Source organism: Amyelois transitella, chromosome W (genome assembly GCF_032362555.1).
Source record: "Amyelois transitella isolate CPQ chromosome W, ilAmyTran1.1, whole genome shotgun sequence".
NCBI lineage: Eukaryota > Metazoa > Arthropoda > Insecta > Lepidoptera > Pyralidae > Amyelois > Amyelois transitella.
Window position 1 is genome coordinate 6,279,399 of NC_083536.1, and position 21,958 is coordinate 6,301,356.

Genomic DNA, 21,958 nt, shown 5'->3' on the forward strand with positions numbered 1-21,958 from the left:
GAGAAAGACATTGATTATGATGGCAATTTGTTCATTATAGGATCAGATTGTAACATAGATGTGCTCAGCGAGGTACTGCTCTCATCCAGGGCAGACCCATCACATGACATGTTAGTCTCGTGGAGTAATCGTACAGGTGTTTCGTCTCCTTTGTGCCGTCGTGAAGTAACATTATTACAGGATGGGCACTGCCATGAGACGGAAAACTCTTCTTTGTTGAGACGATAAAAGTTGCTGCTCATATTTCAACAAGCATAATGATAGAACCGCTTGCATGTTGTATCATTATACTACTACATTATACTACATATATGTAGCCTGTCTTTTGCTACAGGTTGTAGACATGCTGTGCAATCCATAATAACAAATTGATATTGTTTATATCCAAAAAACACCTATGTCCAATCCAAAGTTAATTTTGTTTACCACCGACAATATGCAGTTAACCAATATATATGTAAACGTAAGCTTTGTTGCGTCTCGCTCGCACTCATAAAGTTGCGGCTTTAATCGCTCCAGCGAATGCGCAATGTGACGGCGCAATCGATCTAAGTACAGTGGTCGATATAATGTAATGATGGTGGGTTAGAAATCAATCCTTCGCTTTAAATTGTTTTCGTCACTGAACACGAATATTAGTATATACACAGTAACTACTTGTACCAGTAAACAGGTTTTTTAATAAGCTCTTTTTCGTATAAACTTTGCAACGAATACTTTTAACTTTATAATGATTACCTTAATTTATTTACACAGCGTAGTACAAATGCGTCACCTCGAATCGCTTCGCCGAACCGAATAGTTTTATGAACCAGGAATGAGGAATACTATCAAATGCCTTTTTATAATCGATATAGGCCGTGTAGTGGTCTGTGGGTATGCCGGAATAAAAACGTCTATATCCACGCAAATACACTTTAATGGACACACGTACAGTTTATAGAAATAAAGAAGGAGCACAGAGAAAAGAAAGATAGTCCAAGCGAAACACAAGAAGCAGGGATAGAAAGTTCTCAAACACAAAACAAGCAAATTAGCGATTCACGTAAGACGCGATACAATGGCAAGCGACGTGAGGTCTGCGGTGCATAGGTGAATCATAACTAGTAAGGTATCGGCCGGCCGGCCGTGTCCGGCGCATCGTAGGTATTCGTAGCTATACAGCTATGATGCGTTATCCTTGCATTAGTTTGCCGCCCGGCTTTGCGTGTCGATTATATTTTGTAAATGTGTAAATATAAATTAATAAATAAGTTGTAAATAATATGTAATTAGAAAATATTATTAAATACTATAAATTATATTAATATATAAGTAATTATTATATAAATAATGATAAATAGAAATAGGTTCCCTACATCACTCCCCTCCAGAGACCGTGTCTACGGGCGATAATAATCTGGGAAGTGTACTTTCCTCCCCGAACGCGTTGTTCGTGAGACAGGGGTGTCGGGAATAACGGGAATGTCGGGAATTTCCCGGACTTCAGGATCTGAAGGAGCGGGGGATGGTAAATCTTGGGTTGAGTCGTCGGACAGTATGTAGGCTGGTTTCAGGCGGTCTACGCTTACTGTCGTCTCTTTCCCTTTTAACCTAATCCTAAAAAATTTGGCACTTCTCTTCAGAACTTCGTGTGGCCCTGTATAAGCAGGCTGAAGTGAGCCACGCAACATGTCTTCCCGAAGAAATACATGGCTGCAAGTGGCGAGGTCTTTGAAAACGAAAGTTCTGTGAGATGAGTGGTGCTGAGGGGGAACGGGACGTACATTCTCGGCGAAAGACTTCATGCGAGCTGAGAAGTCGGTGATGTCGGTTGTGTAACCAGGGACGTTGTGACCGAAAAATTCACCAGGGAGGCGAAGTGGTTCGCCATACACCAACTCAGCTGATGAGCTTTGGAGGTCTTCCTTAAAGGCGCTCCTGATGCCGAGGAGAACAAATGGTAGGGTCTCCGTCCAGTTGAGACTTGCGTGACATGTGATGGCTGCCTTCAGCTGCCGGTGAAAGCGTTCAACCAAGCCGTTGCATTGTGGGTGATATGCCGTGGTCTTCCGATGATCGAAACCAATGGATTTCGACAGCTGCTGGAATAGCGCTGAGAGGAACTGTCGTCCGCGGTCGGTAACGATCTCGGTGGGACAGCCGTATCGGGATACCCAACAAGTTACAAACGCTTTGGCCACTGTTTCGGCGGTGATATCGGTAAGCGGCACAGCTTCAGGCCATCGCGTAAAGCGATCGACGAGTGTGAGACAATACCGATATTCACCGTCAGGGGGTAGTGGGCCGACGAGGTCCAAATGGACATGTTTGAATCGCGCTGAAGGTAAATCGTGCGTACCTATAGGTGACGCGACGTGCCTGTTTACCTTTGAGCGCTGGCATGCCAAACATGCCTTTGTCCACTCTCGGCAGTTTTTCCGCATCAATGCCAGACAAATCGTTGTGCAACGAGCTTGGCTGTGGCATTAGCCCCGGGATGTGAAAGCGAATGAAGGCAGTCGAAAACTTGTCGACGCAGTGCCTTGGGAACAAAGGGCCTGGGGGCCGGTGTACTGACGTCGCAGTACAGTTCAGTACGACTCCCAGGTACGTTCATTTTCTGGAGGCGTAAAGACGTTATGCCTTGAAGGTGTTCTGATAGCTCGGGGTCTGTGGCTTGGAGTTTGGCCATGAATTCGAGATCTACGGGTATATGCAGTTCACAAATGCGGGAAAGCGTGTCGGCAACGACGTTGTCCTTCCCAGAGATGTGACGCACATCCGTTGTGAACTGCGAAATGAAATCGAGATGTCTATACTGACGTGGCGAACAGTTACTTTTCCGCTCGTGGAAAGCGTAACATAATGGCTTATGATCAGTATAGACTGTGAAGTCAGTGGCCTCCAGCATATGTCGAAAGTATTTGATACTCTCGTATATTGCAAGGAGCTCACGATCATATGGAGAGTATTTGACTTGTGACGGGCTCAACTTGCGTGAGAAAAACGCCAGTGGCTGCCAGTCACCATCCTTTAGCTGCTGCAGGACTCCACCTATCGCTGTATCTGAGGCGTCAGTGACGAGTCCCAGTCTAGCTTGGGAATCAGGATGGGCCAAAAGGGCAGCGTCACAAAGGCTCCTTTTGCACGCTTCAAAGGCATCCAATGCGGTACCTGTTATGGCAACAGGGTGAGAAGCTTTGATCGACCCAGTGAGTAAGGCATTCAGAGGAGCTTGAATCTGGGCAGCGTTGGGCAAAAATCGCCTGTAAAAATTTATCATGCCCAGGAATCGCCTGAGTTCTCTGGCTGTCCTAGGCACTGGGAAATCAGCTAGGGCCTTCACTTTGCTGTCAAGTGGTTTAGTGCCGCTTTCAGATATGGTGTATCCGAGGAATGTTACTTCAGATGCACCGAAAATGCACTTATTAGTATTGATAAGTACACCATAGTCCTTCATCCGGGTGAAGAATTGGCGTAGGTGACCTTCGTGTTCGGCCTGGGTTTTGCTGAATATGAGGAAATCATCCAAATAAGGGTAGCAAAAGTCCAGGCCGCGGGTCATTTCATCAACAAACCGTTGAAAAGTTTGCCCGGCATTACGCAACCCGAAGGTCATATAGGGAATCTCGAAGAGTCCGAACGGTGTGGAAATCGCGGTTTTAGAAATATCGGCTTGAGCGACTGGGATAAAATGATAGGCTTTTACTAGGTCGACAACAGAAAAGAACTTACATCCGGCGAGGGAGTGGGAAAAATCATGTATATGACGGATAGGGTATTTGTCCGGTATAGTTCTGGCGTTCAGTAGCCTATAATCGCCACAGGGGCGCCACCCGTTATCCTTTTTAGGAACGAGGTGTAGGGGTGATGCCCATTGGCTATCGGACGGGCGCGCGATACCGTTAGCAACCATAGCATCGAACTCAGTCTTTGCTATTTTCAGTTTGTCTGGTGCTAATCGGCGGGGTGAGCATGAGACTGGGGGTCCAGGAGTGGTTCTTATATGGTGTGTAGTGTTATGCTTGACGATATCCGGAATACCAGCGGGTCGTGTTATTTCCGGAAATTCGGATAAAATGGCATGATACCTACTGTTACCACCAGTTGAGATTTTTACGCTGGACACCAGGGTGCTACGGGTGGCTACTCTAGTAACAGTGCTGACATTGGTTAGGCTATCGATTAACTTTTGGTTCCTGATATCAACGGTAAGTTGGTAAAATGATAAAAAATCTACGCCAATGATAGGTTTTGTAACGTCAGTAACCACGAAGCGCCATGGAAAATACCGGCGTAAACCTAAATTTAAGTTTAGCTGTATATAGCCATAAGTGTCGATAGCCGAACCATTGGCAGCACTCAATTGATAGTCGGACTTAGCACGGGTACGGTGCTCTCTAAGTGCAAAAATAGGGTACACACATATATCACTACCAGTGTCTATTAAATAGTCTATGTTGCTCGAGCGATCCTTAACGAAAAGGCGACCGGTGTGAATCTGGCAGTTGTCCGTCGCCATCACTGACTGCCGGGAAGGTTTCCCGATTCGAAACGGAAGTCGCACGGTTTCACACAGTATTTCGCGTTGGATCCGTGTTTATGATGATACCAACAGACTGGAAAGCGCCGATAGTTGGATTGGGACCTTTGAGTACGCGATGACGATCCGCTGCGTGACCTGGGTCGATGGCCTCGCTCCCGTTGACGCGGCTGTCGGCTGATTTGCATCTGGAGCGCGCTGACCTGTTTTGTTAACTGCGCCACTTGCTGTGTTAGGATATCGATCGATGATGACGGTGCTGACGACGACGTGGCGGCTACTTGCTGTGTCGGAGTCGCTATGTCGTGCACACGATCGGCTAGTTCCGCGAGAGCGTCCAAAGAGAGCGAGAGTTGCGAAGCGATGATCGGCTGCAATCCCGTGGGTAACCTGCTAGTCCAGATCGTCTTCAAAAAATCGTCAGGTATGGCTGGTCCAGCGAGATGTTGCAGGTGCCGGAGAAACTGCGACGGCTTGCGTGTGCCAAGCTGCTCGTGCATCAGTAGCTGCTTCACCTTATTTTCGCGCGACACAGACAAACGCTTAATCAGCTCGGACTTCAGGCGCGCGTAGTCAGCTGGACCGGTGAGAATATCCTCTACTTCGGCTGCATACTGTCTATCCAGCGTTGCAAGGACGTGGTAGAATTTGGTTCGGTCGTCAGTTATCCTCATAATGGCAAACTGTCCTTCCACTTGAGCGAACCATATGGCAGGTTTCTCGGGCCAAAACGAAGGAATTTTCATATGGCCAGGCGCTGAGGGTAGAAATACAGGTGCCGCTGTGCTTGCTGCGTCCTCAAATTTCGACGCCGCCATCCTATCTTGCTTCTTAGCATTGGTACGTACAGTCACGTTGTCGCTGTCCGAATCCGACATTTTCTCCAAATTCCGTGTCCTTAGGGGTCACCAGTTGTAGTGGTCTGTGGGTATGCCGGAATAAAAACGTCTATATCCACGCAAATACACTTTAATGGACACACGTACAGTTTATAGAAATAAAGAAGGAGCACAGAGAAAAGAAAGATAGTCCAAGCGAAACACAAGAAGCAGGGATAGAAAGTTCTCAAACACAAAACAAGCAAATTAGCGATTCACGTAAGACGCGATACAATGGCAAGCGACGTGAGGTCTGCGGTGCATAGGTGAATCATAACTAGTAAGGTATCGGCCGGCCGGCCGTGTCCGGCGCATCGTAGGTATTCGTAGCTATACAGCTATGATGCGTTATCCTTGCATTAGTTTGCCGCCCGGCTTTGCGTGTCGATTATATTTTGTAAATGTGTAAATATAAATTAATAAATAAGTTGTAAATAATATGTAATTAGAAAATATTATTAAATACTATAAATTATATTAATATATAAGTAATTATTATATAAATAATGATAAATAGAAATAGGTTCCCTACAGGCCGCATATAAATCTTTTTTACCGGTATGGACGTGCTTAAGTATAATAGAGTCTATACCCAACAAACATTTAGGCGACGATTAGAGCTTATTTTGTTACTTAGTGAGCTAGAAAGGCATTACAGTAGCAGCACTTATGACTTTTGGCGATAAAGTGGTGTAAGCAAGTAACGTATATCACTTCTACTTATAATACAGAGTTACAAGCGCGACAATTAGGCGAGCTTAAAGGTTATGGATGTATTATGGCAAATCTTAACACTGTTGTACATGCACAGCATTTTGTGTTATAGCTTTAAGTGAATCTTAGAACTCTAAGATCTAAATAAGAATAAGAATTAGTTACTACCTCCAAAAGTGCTATGCAGGTGATATTAAACTCTTTACAAGAACCTAAAGTTGCACAATAGCGTTAATAAGCGCTACCAGCCATACAATGGTGTTTATTTAATCTTATATAGAACCAAATGCTTGAAGTTATACAAAACTCTCTTGCATTACTTTAAGTCAAATAGGAGTATAATTTTTCGCTATAACAGATCCTCTAGCGACTATTGTTACTTTTTTGTGACTAAAGGTAAAGTAATAGCGCTTAAGGTCACTACTGTATTTCTTATATTGACTACTTGTTTTTGACAATGGCGTCGCAACCAAAGAAAAAAACTAAAATTGTTGTAAATACTTGGAAAAATGAATGTAGGACTGGTGGAAATACGCAGAAATTGATCAGAGAATATTATCGCATTTTGAACTCCTTTATTCCTATTGAAAATACGTCCTCTATTCTTATGGAAAGCAGTGAAGCGCGAGTTTCCTGTGAGCTTGAAGGTTCCGTACATGCTTTTCAAAATGATGATTGTGCTATTACTACAAGTGATAATGAAGATTCCTATGGAAAGCAGTGAAGCGCAAGATCGCATCGCGCATCGACTCAATCAAAAGATAAATAATGTCTCACGACAGATAATGATATTGTAGAAATAAAACAAAATTTAGTCATTGTCACCATTTAATATTATTCATATTCATGGCTATAAAATGAAGAACAAGCTCGATATTTTTGTGCTTCCCATGAAGTCATCGTATCTAAATATGTATTTAGTTGAAGACAGTGCTGTTCTAGTTGATCGTGTTCAGCACTTCCGAAATGCTGTTGGTCTGCGCTGGAACTTGCCTCATTTTCAATATTGTTATTTTCTACTCTCTGTTCAACTGTTTTTTGTAAGTTTTATACGCTTTCGTCTTATCTGTAAACAAACACGATATTTAATAGTCTTATAGTCAGGTTTATAAACCTAATATTGTATTTAAATCATAATATTATATTAATTGTTAAAACAATATAATAATTTATATCTAGCTACTTCTTTGTATTCTACTCGTCCAAAACAGTTAACAGGTGAATAATAAATAACATGTGCCGTGTGGTTCCCGGCACTATTACAAAAAAGAATAGGACCACTCCATCTCTTTCCCATGGATGTCGTAAAAGGCGACTAAGGGATAGGCTTATAAACTTAGGATTCCTCTTTTAGGCGATGGGCTAGCAACCTGTCACTATTTGAATGTCGGTTCTATCATTAAGCCAAATAGCTGAACGTGGCCATTCAGTCTTTTCAAGACTGTTGGCTCTGTCTACCCCGCAAGGGATATAGACGTGACCATATGTATGTATGTATGTATGTATAAATAACATCAGTACATGGTTTAAAGTTTTGAGCACTACGGATCCCTAAATTCGTTTGCTCGCCATGTTGAGATAATGAAATATTAGATTATGGTTATAAAAACAAATATTTACAAGGTTTCCATGAAGTATTTTGCTCTAGTATGTATTTATATTACTAGTACAGTATTATAAGATCAATAAGGCAATATTTTAGAACTTTTTTACAAGAAAAATGTGTCACTCCATATTAGACAAAACATTTGTTTTCAGTAAATAGACAACATACATCGGGCGCTCGAATTATTTGCCAATAAATATGTAACATATTCACAGTGTACTTACCTTCGCAGCAAAAATACGCTTCCTTTTGCACCATAAAACAATTTCACTTTTTCTTGTTTAATATAAACATCATTAGGATTATTTTAGCCATTGAAAATAGTATTATATGTATATTATTAGATCGCAAAATTAGAAACAATATTTTCCGGGTATCAAAACCTCGTGCGAGAAAGAACTTTATCCCCTTTGTGGATCTTGAATAGCGTTCAGACCGTTACAAAACACCTATTTACTTCCCTTTTAGCGCTTGAAAATATAATTAACGCCTTTGTATCTCTACTGTACCGCTTAAGGAGTCAGTTGACGCCTACCTGTAGCCCGCTTAGCACCCATGGAGGTAATATAAAACCATTTTTGCCATTTTACCGCTAATAGAGTTAATTTTCGCTTATTTACCACTCTTGTATCGCTAAGAGATCCTGTTACCGCTATCATAACTTTCTTATAGCATTGATTGTACCTCTTAGCCAATTTCCATAACTCTTGTATACCGTCATTATACAACCTTAAGTAATATAAAATTGTGCCCAATTCGGGGGTAAAGTAGGGTTAGAGCGCGCTCTAACACTAATTTGAAACACCCATAAACCACTTTAGAATCTAGTTAGCGCTTTTATAGACTTATTATAAATCTTACTTTAGCGCCTAATTGTTACTTGGGTAGTTAATTGTTCCTTGTACCCCATATGAAACCTTCTGCATCCCTTTTGCTCTTCAGCTAATATATGATTATTTTCAATGATATATGATTAATTTCAATTATTATTTCAATTAATTCTATTTGCTATACAAGAAGTAATTATTTTATACAACGTTGGTAAGCATGTAATTGACCGAAACTGGGACGGATCTTGTGCATCATTTGATTAAGGTAGAAGATATGTTTTTCCTTTAGATATGAAAGTTGAAAAAGGAGAATTGCCTTTAATAATTTCGGTGATTTGCTCTGCTAATATACTATGTAAAGGAGATGGCCCAATTGAAGTATGGACGACTGCCCCGTAATGTACATTCAGTCAGAAAAGTATCGGGAATGGATTATTTATTTATGGTTCCAAATTAAAATTTTTGTTTTTTTTGTTGTTGTTAGATTGGCACAACTGTTTTCCATTTTGGCGCGGAGTTTGAGTTGCATCTGTTGTTTACATTAAATACAGTGCTATTTTTAGTTATATCATATCTAGTGTGTATTGCTAATTTCATAATGGATAAAAATATCGAACAAAGAGTTTGTCTTAAATTTTGCATTGCCAATGGAATATCGTGTTCGGAGTCACTGAAAATGTTACAGAAGGCTTACGGTGAATCGACGCCTCGCTCTGGTAGGCCATCAACGTCTGCAACTGAAGTTAACATCGCAAAAGTGAAGGAAATAGTGACTGAAAATCCTCATTCAACTTTGAGAGAGATAGCTACCAAACTTTCTGTATCTCACGAGTCGATCCGTACCATTTTAACTAATAATTTGGGTATGAAACATGTTGCCGCTCGGCTAGTCCCAAAAGACCTGAATTTTTTTCAAAAACTCAATCGCATGAGAGTCGCTGAGGACATGCTAGAACGAGTCAATTCCGACCCAACATTTATGAAACGCATTGTTACTGGTGACGAGACGTGAGTTTACGAGTTTGACATGCAAACTAGTCAACAAGCTTCGGAGTGGCGCCTTCCAACTGAACCGAAACCGAAAAAACCACGCCAAAGTCGTTCAAAAGTCAAAGTCATGTTGACTGTTTTCTTTGACTATCGCGGTGTTGTGCACTCGGAATTCTTGCCGGAAGGTCAAACGGTAAATAAGGAATATTATTTGAGTGTTATGCGGCGTTTAAGAGAGCAAATCCGACGAAAAAGGCCAGATTTGTGGAAAGAAAATTCTTGGATTTTGCACCATGATAATGCACCTTCGCACAAGGCCATCATTGTGAACGAATTTTTAACCAAACACTCAACAAATACCATCGAGCACCACCATATTCACCAGATATGGCTCCAGCCGACTTTTTTCTTTTTCCTAAACTCAAATTACCACTTCGTGGCACCCGTTTTCAATCGGTAGAAGACATAAAAGAGAATTCGCGGCGAGAACTGACCTCAATTCCGGAAACAGCATTTAAAAAATGTTTTGATGATTGGATCTCCCTCCTGAAGCTCCCGTTGACGCGGCTGTCGGCTGATTTGCATCTGGAGCGCGCTGACCTGTTTTGTTAACTGCGCCACTTGCTGTGTTAGGATATCGATCGATGATGACGGTGCTGACGACGACGTGGCGGCTACTTGCTGTGTCGGAGTCGCTATGTCGTGCACACGATCGGCTAGTTCCGCGAGAGCGTCCAAAGAGAGCGAGAGTTGCGAAGCGATGATCGGCTGCAATCCCGTGGGTAACCTGCTAGTCCAGATCGTCTTCAAAAAATCGTCAGGTATGGCTGGTCCAGCGAGATGTTGCAGGTGCCGGAGAAACTGCGACGGCTTGCGTGTGCCAAGCTGCTCGTGCATCAGTAGCTGCTTCACCTTATTTTCGCGCGACACAGACAAACGCTTAATCAGCTCGGACTTCAGGCGCGCGTAGTCAGCTGGACCGGTGAGAATATCCTCTACTTCGGCTGCATACTGTCTATCCAGCGTTGCAAGGACGTGGTAGAATTTGGTTCGGTCGTCAGTTATCCTCATAATGGCAAACTGTCCTTCCACTTGAGCGAACCATATGGCAGGTTTCTCGGGCCAAAACGAAGGAATTTTCATATGGCCAGGCGCTGAGGGTAGAAATACAGGTGCCGCTGTGCTTGCTGCGTCCTCAAATTTCGACGCCGCCATCCTATCTTGCTTCTTAGCATTGGTACGTACAGTCACGTTGTCGCTGTCCGAATCCGACATTTTCTCCAAATTCCGTGTCCTTAGGGGTCACCAGTTGTAGTGGTCTGTGGGTATGCCGGAATAAAAACGTCTATATCCACGCAAATACACTTTAATGGACACACGTACAGTTTATAGAAATAAAGAAGGAGCACAGAGAAAAGAAAGATAGTCCAAGCGAAACACAAGAAGCAGGGATAGAAAGTTCTCAAACACAAAACAAGCAAATTAGCGATTCACGTAAGACGCGATACAATGGCAAGCGACGTGAGGTCTGCGGTGCATAGGTGAATCATAACTAGTAAGGTATCGGCCGGCCGGCCGTGTCCGGCGCATCGTAGGTATTCGTAGCTATACAGCTATGATGCGTTATCCTTGCATTAGTTTGCCGCCCGGCTTTGCGTGTCGATTATATTTTGTAAATGTGTAAATATAAATTAATAAATAAGTTGTAAATAATATGTAATTAGAAAATATTATTAAATACTATAAATTATATTAATATATAAGTAATTATTATATAAATAATGATAAATAGAAATAGGTTCCCTACAGGCCGCATATAAATCTTTTTTACCGGTATGGACGTGCTTAAGTATAATAGAGTCTATAGTTAATTGTTCCTTGTACCCCATATGAAACCTTCTGCATCCCTTTTGCTCTTCAGCTAATATATGATTATTTTCAATGATATATGATTAATTTCAATTATTATTTCAATTAATTCTATTTGCTATACAAGAAGTAATTATTTTATACAACGTTGGTAAGCATGTAATTGACCGAAACTGGGACGGATCTTGTGCATCATTTGATTAAGGTAGAAGATATGTTTTTCCTTTAGATATGAAAGTTGAAAAAGGAGAATTGCCTTTAATAATTTCGGTGATTTGCTCTGCTAATATACTATGTAAAGGAGATGGCCCAATTGAAGTATGGACGACTGCCCCGTAATGTACATTCAGTCAGAAAAGTATCGGGAATGGATTATTTATTTATGGTTCCAAATTAAAATTTTTGTTTTTTTTGTTGTTGTTAGATTGGCACAACTGTTTTCCATTTTGGCGCGGAGTTTGAGTTGCATCTGTTGTTTACATTAAATACAGTGCTATTTTTAGTTATATCATATCTAGTGTGTATTGCTAATTTCATAATGGATAAAAATATCGAACAAAGAGTTTGTCTTAAATTTTGCATTGCCAATGGAATATCGTGTTCGGAGTCACTGAAAATGTTACAGAAGGCTTACGGTGAATCGACGCCTCGCTCTGGTAGGCCATCAACGTCTGCAACTGAAGTTAACATCGCAAAAGTGAAGGAAATAGTGACTGAAAATCCTCATTCAACTTTGAGAGAGATAGCTACCAAACTTTCTGTATCTCACGAGTCGATCCGTACCATTTTAACTAATAATTTGGGTATGAAACATGTTGCCGCTCGGCTAGTCCCAAAAGACCTGAATTTTTTTCAAAAACTCAATCGCATGAGAGTCGCTGAGGACATGCTAGAACGAGTCAATTCCGACCCAACATTTATGAAACGCATTGTTACTGGTGACGAGACGTGGGTTTACGAGTTTGACATGCAAACTAGTCAACAAGCTTCGGAGTGGCGCCTTCCAACTGAACCGAAACCGAAAAAACCACGCCAAAGTCGTTCAAAAGTCAAAGTCATGTTGACTGTTTTCTTTGACTATCGCGGTGTTGTGCACTCGGAATTCTTGCCGGAAGGTCAAACGGTAAATAAGGAATATTATTTGAGTGTTATGCGGCGTTTAAGAGAGCAAATCCGACGAAAAAGGCCAGATTTGTGGAAAGAAAATTCTTGGATTTTGCACCATGATAATGCACCTTCGCACAAGGCCATCATTGTGAACGAATTTTTAACCAAACACTCAACAAATACCATCGAGCACCACCATATTCACCAGATATGGCTCCAGCCGACTTTTTTCTTTTTCCTAAACTCAAATTACCACTTCGTGGCACCCGTTTTCAATCGGTAGAAGACATAAAAGAGAATTCGCGGCGAGAACTGACCTCAATTCCGGAAACAGCATTTAAAAAATGTTTTGATGATTGGATTATTCGTTGGCGTAAGTGTATCGTTTCTAAAGGAGCATATTTTGTGTATTATTGATCTTTTCCTGCTACTTTCTTGACAGAGTAGTATACACAAAAATACTATTCTTATATAATCTTGAATCACTGTATATTCATATTTTGTATGAAAAAAGTTTCAGGAATTTATCAAATGTTAAACAATCTTAAAAATTCCTCATCTACTGGCTCAATTAATCAGCAAACTTCTTATAAAATGCTTTTGGTATAAGTTTTTATTCAGGAGTTTTTACTGTCGCATACACATCACTTAACTAGTCTGGTGCGAACATGAATCAACGTACGTTCACGTTCATAATTGCAGTCATAGTTCGCAAAACTTTATAGCTTGCACCGCTGCTATCACTCACACATTCACACAAACAACACAATTTTTAATTGTGCGGCGGTGAAGCGTTGGGTAACGCGCCATCAAGAAGAGGGTAGTGTAAAAAGTCGACCGCGCAGCGGCCGTCGTCCGCTTATCAACACAGCGACACGCCACACAGTGGAGATCCATGATGGATCAGTACGAAAATAATGGCTTCACTGACCTGAACATTTGCGGAACAGTTCGACGCATCAGTGGTTACTGTTCGTCGAGTTTGCACCGTGAGGGACTACACCACAGACAGCCAGCAAAAAAGCCGTATTTATCCGAAATAAATAAGCAAAAACGTTTAGAATTTGCTCGGCAGTATTTGGATTTTGCCTAGAAAAAGCGATATTTACGGACGAAAAGTTCGTTTACATCATCTCAACACGGTATGGCTTCATTTATGGCGAAGAAATGCAACACGGTATGAAGAAAAAATATTGTGCCAAATATGGAGTCTGGACGCATATCTGTAAATATGTGGGGCTGGATGAGTGCTGTTGGACCTGGGGAACAGGTGTCAATAGCAGGACACGCTACAGCTGCTCATTATGTGCAAGTGCTGGAAGAAACCATGTTACCAACTGTGCGGTGTATTTATCCGATTGATGATATTATTATGACAACAATATCATTTGTGCAAGACAACTGCCCTGTGCATCGAGTCCATATAGTGCGTGAAAGGTTCTGCCAGTTTATATTAAAAGTACTAATTGCTTAGATAGTATTTAAAGGACAGCTTCAATATCTTTTCTTTAAGAAAACGAATAATTAAGCTGCTGTCCTTAATAACTGGAGATAAGTGGATGATATAATTAGTGTAATATACTATATGTATAGCTTTATATATTCATCAATATGTAAATAAAACTATAGGTAAATTGTTTCAATATTTACTAATTTTAATTATGGAATGTTTTATTTTGCTCCCTCTTGTTTAATATTTCTTGCTGATTTCCGTGTTTGAAGACACGGGTATTGTAATTCTTAGATATCAGTTAGTTAGTTAGTCAGTCAGTTACTTAGTTCAAATGGCACCTCGAAACATTAAAAATTATCAGTAACACTAAAATAGAAAAAAAAAATTCCTTGAATAACTTCGGAATCCAAGTAACGCTAGTAACTAGAACAAGCGAGTGTGAGCAAGCGAGATTATCTAATATATTTTAGATCTCACTTGCTCACACGAAGTAATAAAATTGCTACCCAATAACTTTCAAAGTAACCACTATCTATGTTAGGGTCGTGTGCAGACAAACTTTCAACCTTATTGAAATGACATAAGTCTGGCAGTCGCAGGCTTCCCTCTATAGGCAAATCTTATGCAAATAATGAGAGACGACGATATCTCGATCGACAATTATCGGGCTCAGTTCGGCCATCGTTGATTACCGTCTCTTTTTGTTTTGTTATGTTATATGTCATAGAATAATAAACTGTTTTACTTAGTAATCATTGGTATTAAAGACCGTATTCATTTGATGGAATATTTATTCTTTTTAAATATACATGTGTGTGTATCTAGTGGAACCACAGTGCACGCTATTTTAACCCGTAAGAAACTATGACTGCAGATATGAAGGCGATCGTACCATTGCAGTTTGCATTTATTTGTAGTATATATAAGTGGTACTAGTTGTTGCCCCGCGGCTTCGCCCGCGTGGTTATTCTTTATATTAAAGAAATATTTGTAATGTATGTGAGAATTCTATCAACACAAAGAACAAACAGCATGTATTCAAATACACTCTGAACTGAACATATAGCAGATTTTTTTTCTAAATATTTTTGCAGAACTAAATGTATAACTAGTTGCAACAGATATGATACAAAAAAAGAAAACAAAAAAATTATGATTTACTTATATTTTCAGGAGAAAAATGTACTCAAATAAAAAACATTGTTTCAAAGTGCGATTCATTTATTTGGACTGCAATAAACACATTTAACAATATTTTTCTAATTAACCTTTAACTACCGTAGTGACGTCTCACAGACGTTGCCATACCTTTTCGCATTCATATTTTGGCCGGTAGGCTGGATACACCCTCGTCCCTCACAGTACCTTCCCCCCTCCCTGTACGCTGTCCCGCCGTGTGGCGCCAGAGCGCGTAAGGTGCACACGTTTCCCGCCACGCTGCACTCGACGTCTCACGGACGCAAGGTCGGTATTAATGTTATTTTTTCTTAACGTCTGAATGACGTCTGCGCGGTGTTTATGAATTTTTGCCTTAACGTCTTGCAGTCGTAACAACGGTAAAAATGCTATAATATTAATGATATTTTTTCAGATGTCTGAATCTGAGGGATCATCATCCAGAAAAAGAAAATGTCAAACTGAAAAGAACCGACATATCATTCCTATATATGTATATATATAACAAATTATGTGCTAAACATTTAGGGCTCAAAACTCAAGACGAAACAGCAATATTTGTATCAGAACACCTCACAGCAAAAGGAACACGCCTTCACTTCCTGGCCCGGGACCTCACCAAATCAAAGGGCTATAAATTTTGTTGGACATCATATGGCAGGGTGTTCGTTAGAAAAGATGAACATTCTCCAGTGATAAACATCAAGACAGAAGAGCAAATCCAACTTTTGTTCCAAGAGAAGTGACTACCCTCGCAGTTTATCAATAGTATATACAAAACTGAAATGTCTTTTTGTTTGCGTTTAAGCTTTCTAACATTATTTGTATTTTCGATTTTACTTACTTTTACTAAGAGATCACTTACACATTACAAATATATCCTACAACTATTTTTACGGGTATACTCGAATGTCTATAACGAAAGGAAATTTAAAAAAATCTGTAATTTGGCTGAGGAATTACCTATGTGTTACGTCTTATTTTCACTTTTGAGGATCAAAAATATATTACCGGTAAACTTAACTCGGTATTATACTCGTTTACTGTTAATATTTGATACACATGCAATGTATGATAGACTGTATTTCGAACATAGTAATGTACATAAAACTGGGATTAGACACCAAAATGAACTTATGATTTGTTTAGGATTTTTCACTCGTCATAGATTGGAAATAAATAACTTCAAATTCAATTATTATACTTGTCACCGCTCCTATTTCACATTTTTATATATAAAGTCTAACTATAATAATAAAACCAAATTAAATAAAATAATCAAATTACTAAAAAAAATACTTGTATTTATTTTTTGTGATGGAAAGAATATGAACATCATACACATTAACGAAGTCTGTTTTGTTGCTTATGTTATAAGGAACTTTTTCTCAAAAAAATACGAGTATGTACAGTCGGTTAAACAACAAATAGATAATGATATAAAAATTTCAATATTACTGTACAAACATCGAAAAATCTTAATAAAGAAAATAAATCACTCTTTGTTTATTTCGACTAGTGTTTCACATAATTATTTATATGAATAATAGATTAACAACTATAAATGATATAGATGAAATGGAGATAGCTTCTTCCGTTGTATGTAGCCCTGGTGAATTTAATTCGTCAATACAGGTTAGTAGAAGGGACCTTACTGTAATAACACAAAATATAAGAAGCATAGATCACAATTTCGATGACTTTACCCTTACTTTATCTACTCTAAAAACAGACATAGACGTTATAATACTTACAGAATGCAGAATAAATGATGATAAAATTATACCACAAATGATGGGCTACAGCTTGTATCACAGTACCTGTCACCAAAACCAGAATGATGGTGTTGTTATCTATATTAAAAATATACTAAAACATGATGTGAAAGAAATCATACTTACCCATGCCTCTTGTGTCCAGGTGAATGTCCTAGATACAGTCATTTTAGGAATATATCGATCTCCATCACAACGAGATGCCAAACTGTTCATTAATTCTCTGGAGTCTCATTTAACTAATTTAATTTCTAGCAAAAATATCGTAATAGCTGGTGACATAAATATAAATATAAAACTTAAATCTGAAGAAAAATCGTATGAACGCCAGAACAGAATATCATACCAGAATATGTTATCTAGCTATGGGATACTAGCTGGACACACATTTAAAACTAATGACAAAAATTGCATAGACCACATAATGCTTAAATTAAACAAAACAAAACATTCTGCACATATAGTTGTTCTAGAAACTAGTGTAACGGATCACAAAGCAGTTTATCTTTCCATTTCTAGAGTATCGCGTCACCCACAACTGTTAAAATCTAAAATTAAGATTGACTTGGATAATGCTCTAGATACATTGAAAAGTAGCCATGTCAATGATTTACTGTTTTGTGAGGACCCCACCCTCGTGATTGACGGATTGACTAGACTGATAAAGGATAGCCTAGAAAAACATACTACTACGACTAATGTACCGAAATCTAAAAGAATTATTAAGCCATGGATTACCCCAGGCATTTTGCGTTGTATAAAAAACCGAAATAAACTACAGAAAGATTACAAAAATGATCCGGGAAATAAAATAACTAAAGTAATTTATATAAGATATAGAAACTATTGCAATAACTTAATCAAGAAATTAAAACGGAACTATGAGAAAGACCTATTAACAAAATCTTTAACAAATAATAAACTACTTTGGAAAAATATTAGAAATATAACTTACACTAACAAAAATAAAAGTCAAAATTCTGAATTGTTACTTATTAAACCCTCAAACAGAGAATCTGTAGATTATATTAATAAAGTATATGCAAATGTTGGAAATCAATTGGCTTTGCAAATTCATGCAAGCTTTGACACTGAACTTAATACCATGTTGCATAATATTCCACAACACTCCAATACTTTTGTTTTGTTACCAACAGACTGTGATGAAGTAAACAACGTTTTGATGAGTCTCAAATCGGATAGTGCTCCTGGTTGGGACAATATATCCACTCATTTCTTAAAACTAGCTAAAAATACTGTAATTCCAATTATAACTCACCTAGTGAATCTTTGTTTTCTAAAGGGAATTTTTCCATCGTCACTAAAAAAATCAGTTATCACTCCTATATATAAGAAGGGTAATAGAGACGAAATCGGTAACTATCGACCGATATCTGTTTTACCTGCTATATCGAAAATCCTCGAAAAACTGATAAATAACAGACTAATAATTTTTTTGGAAAAGTATAACATACTTTCATCAAAACAATTTGGCTTTAGACGAGGAAAATCGGCTGAGGATGCGGTAATTGAACTAAGCACATTAGTTGCACAGAATTTAGATAATGGTATAAAATGTGCTACCGTTTTCCTAGACCTAAAAAGTGCTTTTGACACCGTTTCTATACCTATTCTAATACAGAAATTGGAGCGAATAGGAATCCGGGATATGGCACTTGCCTTGCTGACGGATTACCTGAGTGATAGACAGCAAACTGTAAAAATTGATAATTGGGTAAGTGGAGTTAAGAACGTTACATATGGAGTTCCTCAGGGGAGTGTCCTGGGCCCTACTCTGTTTCTAATGTACATAAATGATCTTTGTGAAATGAGAATTTCAAATGCTAAAATATTTTCCTATGCAGATGACACCGCCATCGTTTTTAACGGAACAACATGGGATGATACTCGAACAAACATTGAGACGGGGTTGGCTCAGGTAGCACGCTGGCTGAGAAGTAACTTACTCACACTCAACGCTACAAAAACAAATTACATCTGCTTTGGTATTGACTCACGAAATCAACCTAATTTAGACTACCATATAAAAATTCATTCTTGTGGCCAAAATACTATCAGCCCCAACTGTACCTGTCCTATTATTGATAGAGTGGATAAGGTAAAATATCTGGGGGTTATGGTTGATCAACGATTGTCATGGTATTCCCATCTAGATCATGTAATAAATAGAGTGAGAAAATTGTCCTGGATATTCAGATCTTTACGTTACGTAACTCCTGGAGGTTCGAATGGGCAGTGTTCATCTAATAATCTGTTAAATCGTATTTATGTTTCCCTCGTGCAGTCTATTCTAATTTATTGTATTTCGGTGTGGGGAAGTGCTGCTAAGACCCACTTCTTAGGATTGGAAAGAGCCCAGAGGTTTCTTATTAAAATTATGTATTTTAAGAAAAAACATTATCCAACGGAATTATTATATAAAGAGTGTAATCTGCTTACAGTTAGACAGCTATATATTTTGCATTGTGTTTTAAATAAGCATAAAGTTATAGACTATGATCCTGAAGTAGAGAGAAGGAGAAGAAATCATATAGCAATAGTACCACAGACCAAGACATTTTTTGCACATAGACAGTTTTATGTTATTTCAGCACGTTTATATAATAAAATAAATAAAGAGAATTATATATACAGTAAGTTGTACAAAGAATGTAAAGCTGCGATAATTGGTTGGCTTAAAACTAAAGGATATGATCAGACTGAGACTTTATTAAGTTGAATGTATATTATCAGTATAAACTACAGTTTAATAAACCTAACACTTTTGCACATTATTATAATTGTATAACATATTTTTACTAAGTTACTAAGTTATTTTTAACTGTTAAATGCTTCATTGTATGCTATTATTACAGAGCGGGGTCTCCTGGTACAGGCTTGCACGCTTAAAAGGAGACTCCAATCACATCCTTTTTGTATACTTTGCTTGAAGAAATAAACAATTTTGAATTTTTTGAATTTTTTGAATCTTATTGGTCTGTGAGTTCACTAACTTTAGACGCAAGGCTATTAACATCACATTCAATATTGACCATTTTTTTATTTGTTTTATCATTTGATGATCTTAAATCTGTGATCTCCTCTTTTAACGTTGATTGATCCTCAATAATTTTGTGCATTGTGGCATTTAATTCATTAATTTGTCCTGTAAATGAGTTCACATCATCTCGCAACAGATTTAGTGCACAATTTGTCTGTTCAGATTGAGTTGCCAGTGATTCATTGAAAGAAATGGTCATTTTCTTTTGAAAGTCACTCATAATTTCTAGAATATTGCAGTGACAATCCGGTGTTTTCCTTTTGGACCGGTTGGCTTCATGTTTTGGCGATGGAGTTTTGCGTGTGCTCATAGTTAATTATTGTTGTAAGCACAAAACACGATAAAATATTAGATTATTATTATTAGATTGAAACGAGCGAGGCACGTATTCCGCTTTGTCATAAAGCAGGTAGCAATAAAAAAAGTTAGCCGACAATGTTTATGTAAATTGCACCTTGATTGCACTGATGCACCATTCAAATTAGCACGCACTACTTTAAGACCGGTAATTGAGTCACAAAGCAATGAGATAAGCGTCCTGCCACGAACGAACACTCGATTGAACTGAATGTAGTCTGTTTTCATCTTTCACTAAATTACAAAGATCGTGTGCTTGGATTTTAAGATTAAAAAATAAGGATAAAATATCCACACATTTATCGACAGTTGAATTAAATGAAGCACTGGACAGGTTAATTCGTTTAGTTCAGAGTGCATATTATGAATCTGAATTACAGTTATTAAAGAATAATAAACACGTAGCTTCGCTTCGAAAATTATCGCCATTTATTGATACCTCCGGCTATCCCAGAAGATGTAGTTACAGGAATAGAAAAGGGTATGTTGAGATGGTTCGGTCATGTGGAGAGGATGAATGAAAACAGGTTGACTAAGCAGATATACATGGAGAGTGTGGAGGGAAAGGTCGGGGTAAGAAGACCTAGACGAACATATCTTGATCAAATTAAGGACGTCCTGGTAAAGGGTCAGGTCAAAAGTACTCGAAACCGCCGAGCTTGCATGGAGAGAGTTATGAATGTGGATGAAGCAAAAGAAGTATGCAGGGATTGTGGCAAGTGGAAAGAGGTAGTCTCTGCCTACCCCTCCGGGAAAGAGGCGTGATTTTATGTATGTATGTATGTATTAAGAGACTGCTCACCCCATGCATAGAAAGTGCTGACCACAATTCATTCCTCTCTACTCTGTCATAGGCCTTTTCCAAATCCACGAATGTGCAATAGACTTTTTGACTCTTGGCCAAAAACTTTTCGGCTATGCACCGCAAAGAAAAGACCTGATCAGTACATCCCATTCCCTTTCGAAATCCCGCTTGAGCATCCCATATTTTGTCATCAGTTTCATTCCTGACTCTATTAATCAATACCTTAGCATACAATTTTCCGACGACGCTAAGCAGGCTTATACCACGATAATTTTTGCAGTCCAGTTGTGACCCTTTTCCTTTGTAAAGTGGCACGATAACAGTCTTACACCAATCTTTTGGTACTCGGCCGCTTCTCCAACACAAATTGAAAAGGCAGTAGGTACAACTGTCTAGCTACGACGCCTTTTCCTGCTTTTAGCATCTCGACCGACACTCTATCATACCCAGCAGCCTTACCCGCTTTCATACTCTTAAGTGCTTCCACAATTTCAAACATTTCAATTTCGCATTCCATCTCATTCTCTTTTTCTTCGCTATAGCAGAACTCTTTCCCATTTTCTTCCTTTTTTTCAAATAAACTCTCAAAATAGTCCTTCCGTATCTTTAGCACACATTCTATTCCTTTCACAACGCTACCATCCTGGCATCTGATCCTAGTCAGCTCTCTGATTATATTTTTTCCTCGGGCTGACCTTACGGATTTCCAGAATACTTTCAGATTTGACTGAAAGTCTTCTGATAGCCTTTTATCAAAATCCTCTTTATACTCTTCTTTCTTTCTAATCACAGCTTTCTTAACCAAATCTTTT

General features: G+C 38.9%; 1 protein-coding gene across 1 annotated transcript; it reads right to left on the reverse strand.

Annotated features, from left to right (window-relative positions):
- Positions 1-8,611: 8,611 nt before the first annotated feature.
- On the reverse strand, positions 8,612-10,818 carry LOC132904112 (uncharacterized). Its single transcript, XM_060954036.1, has 2 exons — positions 10,144-10,818; positions 8,612-8,665 (listed from the first exon to the last, which is right to left on the reverse strand). Exons 1-2 carry the CDS (start codon positions 10,816-10,818, stop codon positions 8,612-8,614), a joined length of 729 nt encoding a protein of 242 aa, XP_060810019.1.
- Positions 10,819-21,958: the final 11,140 nt, after the last annotated feature.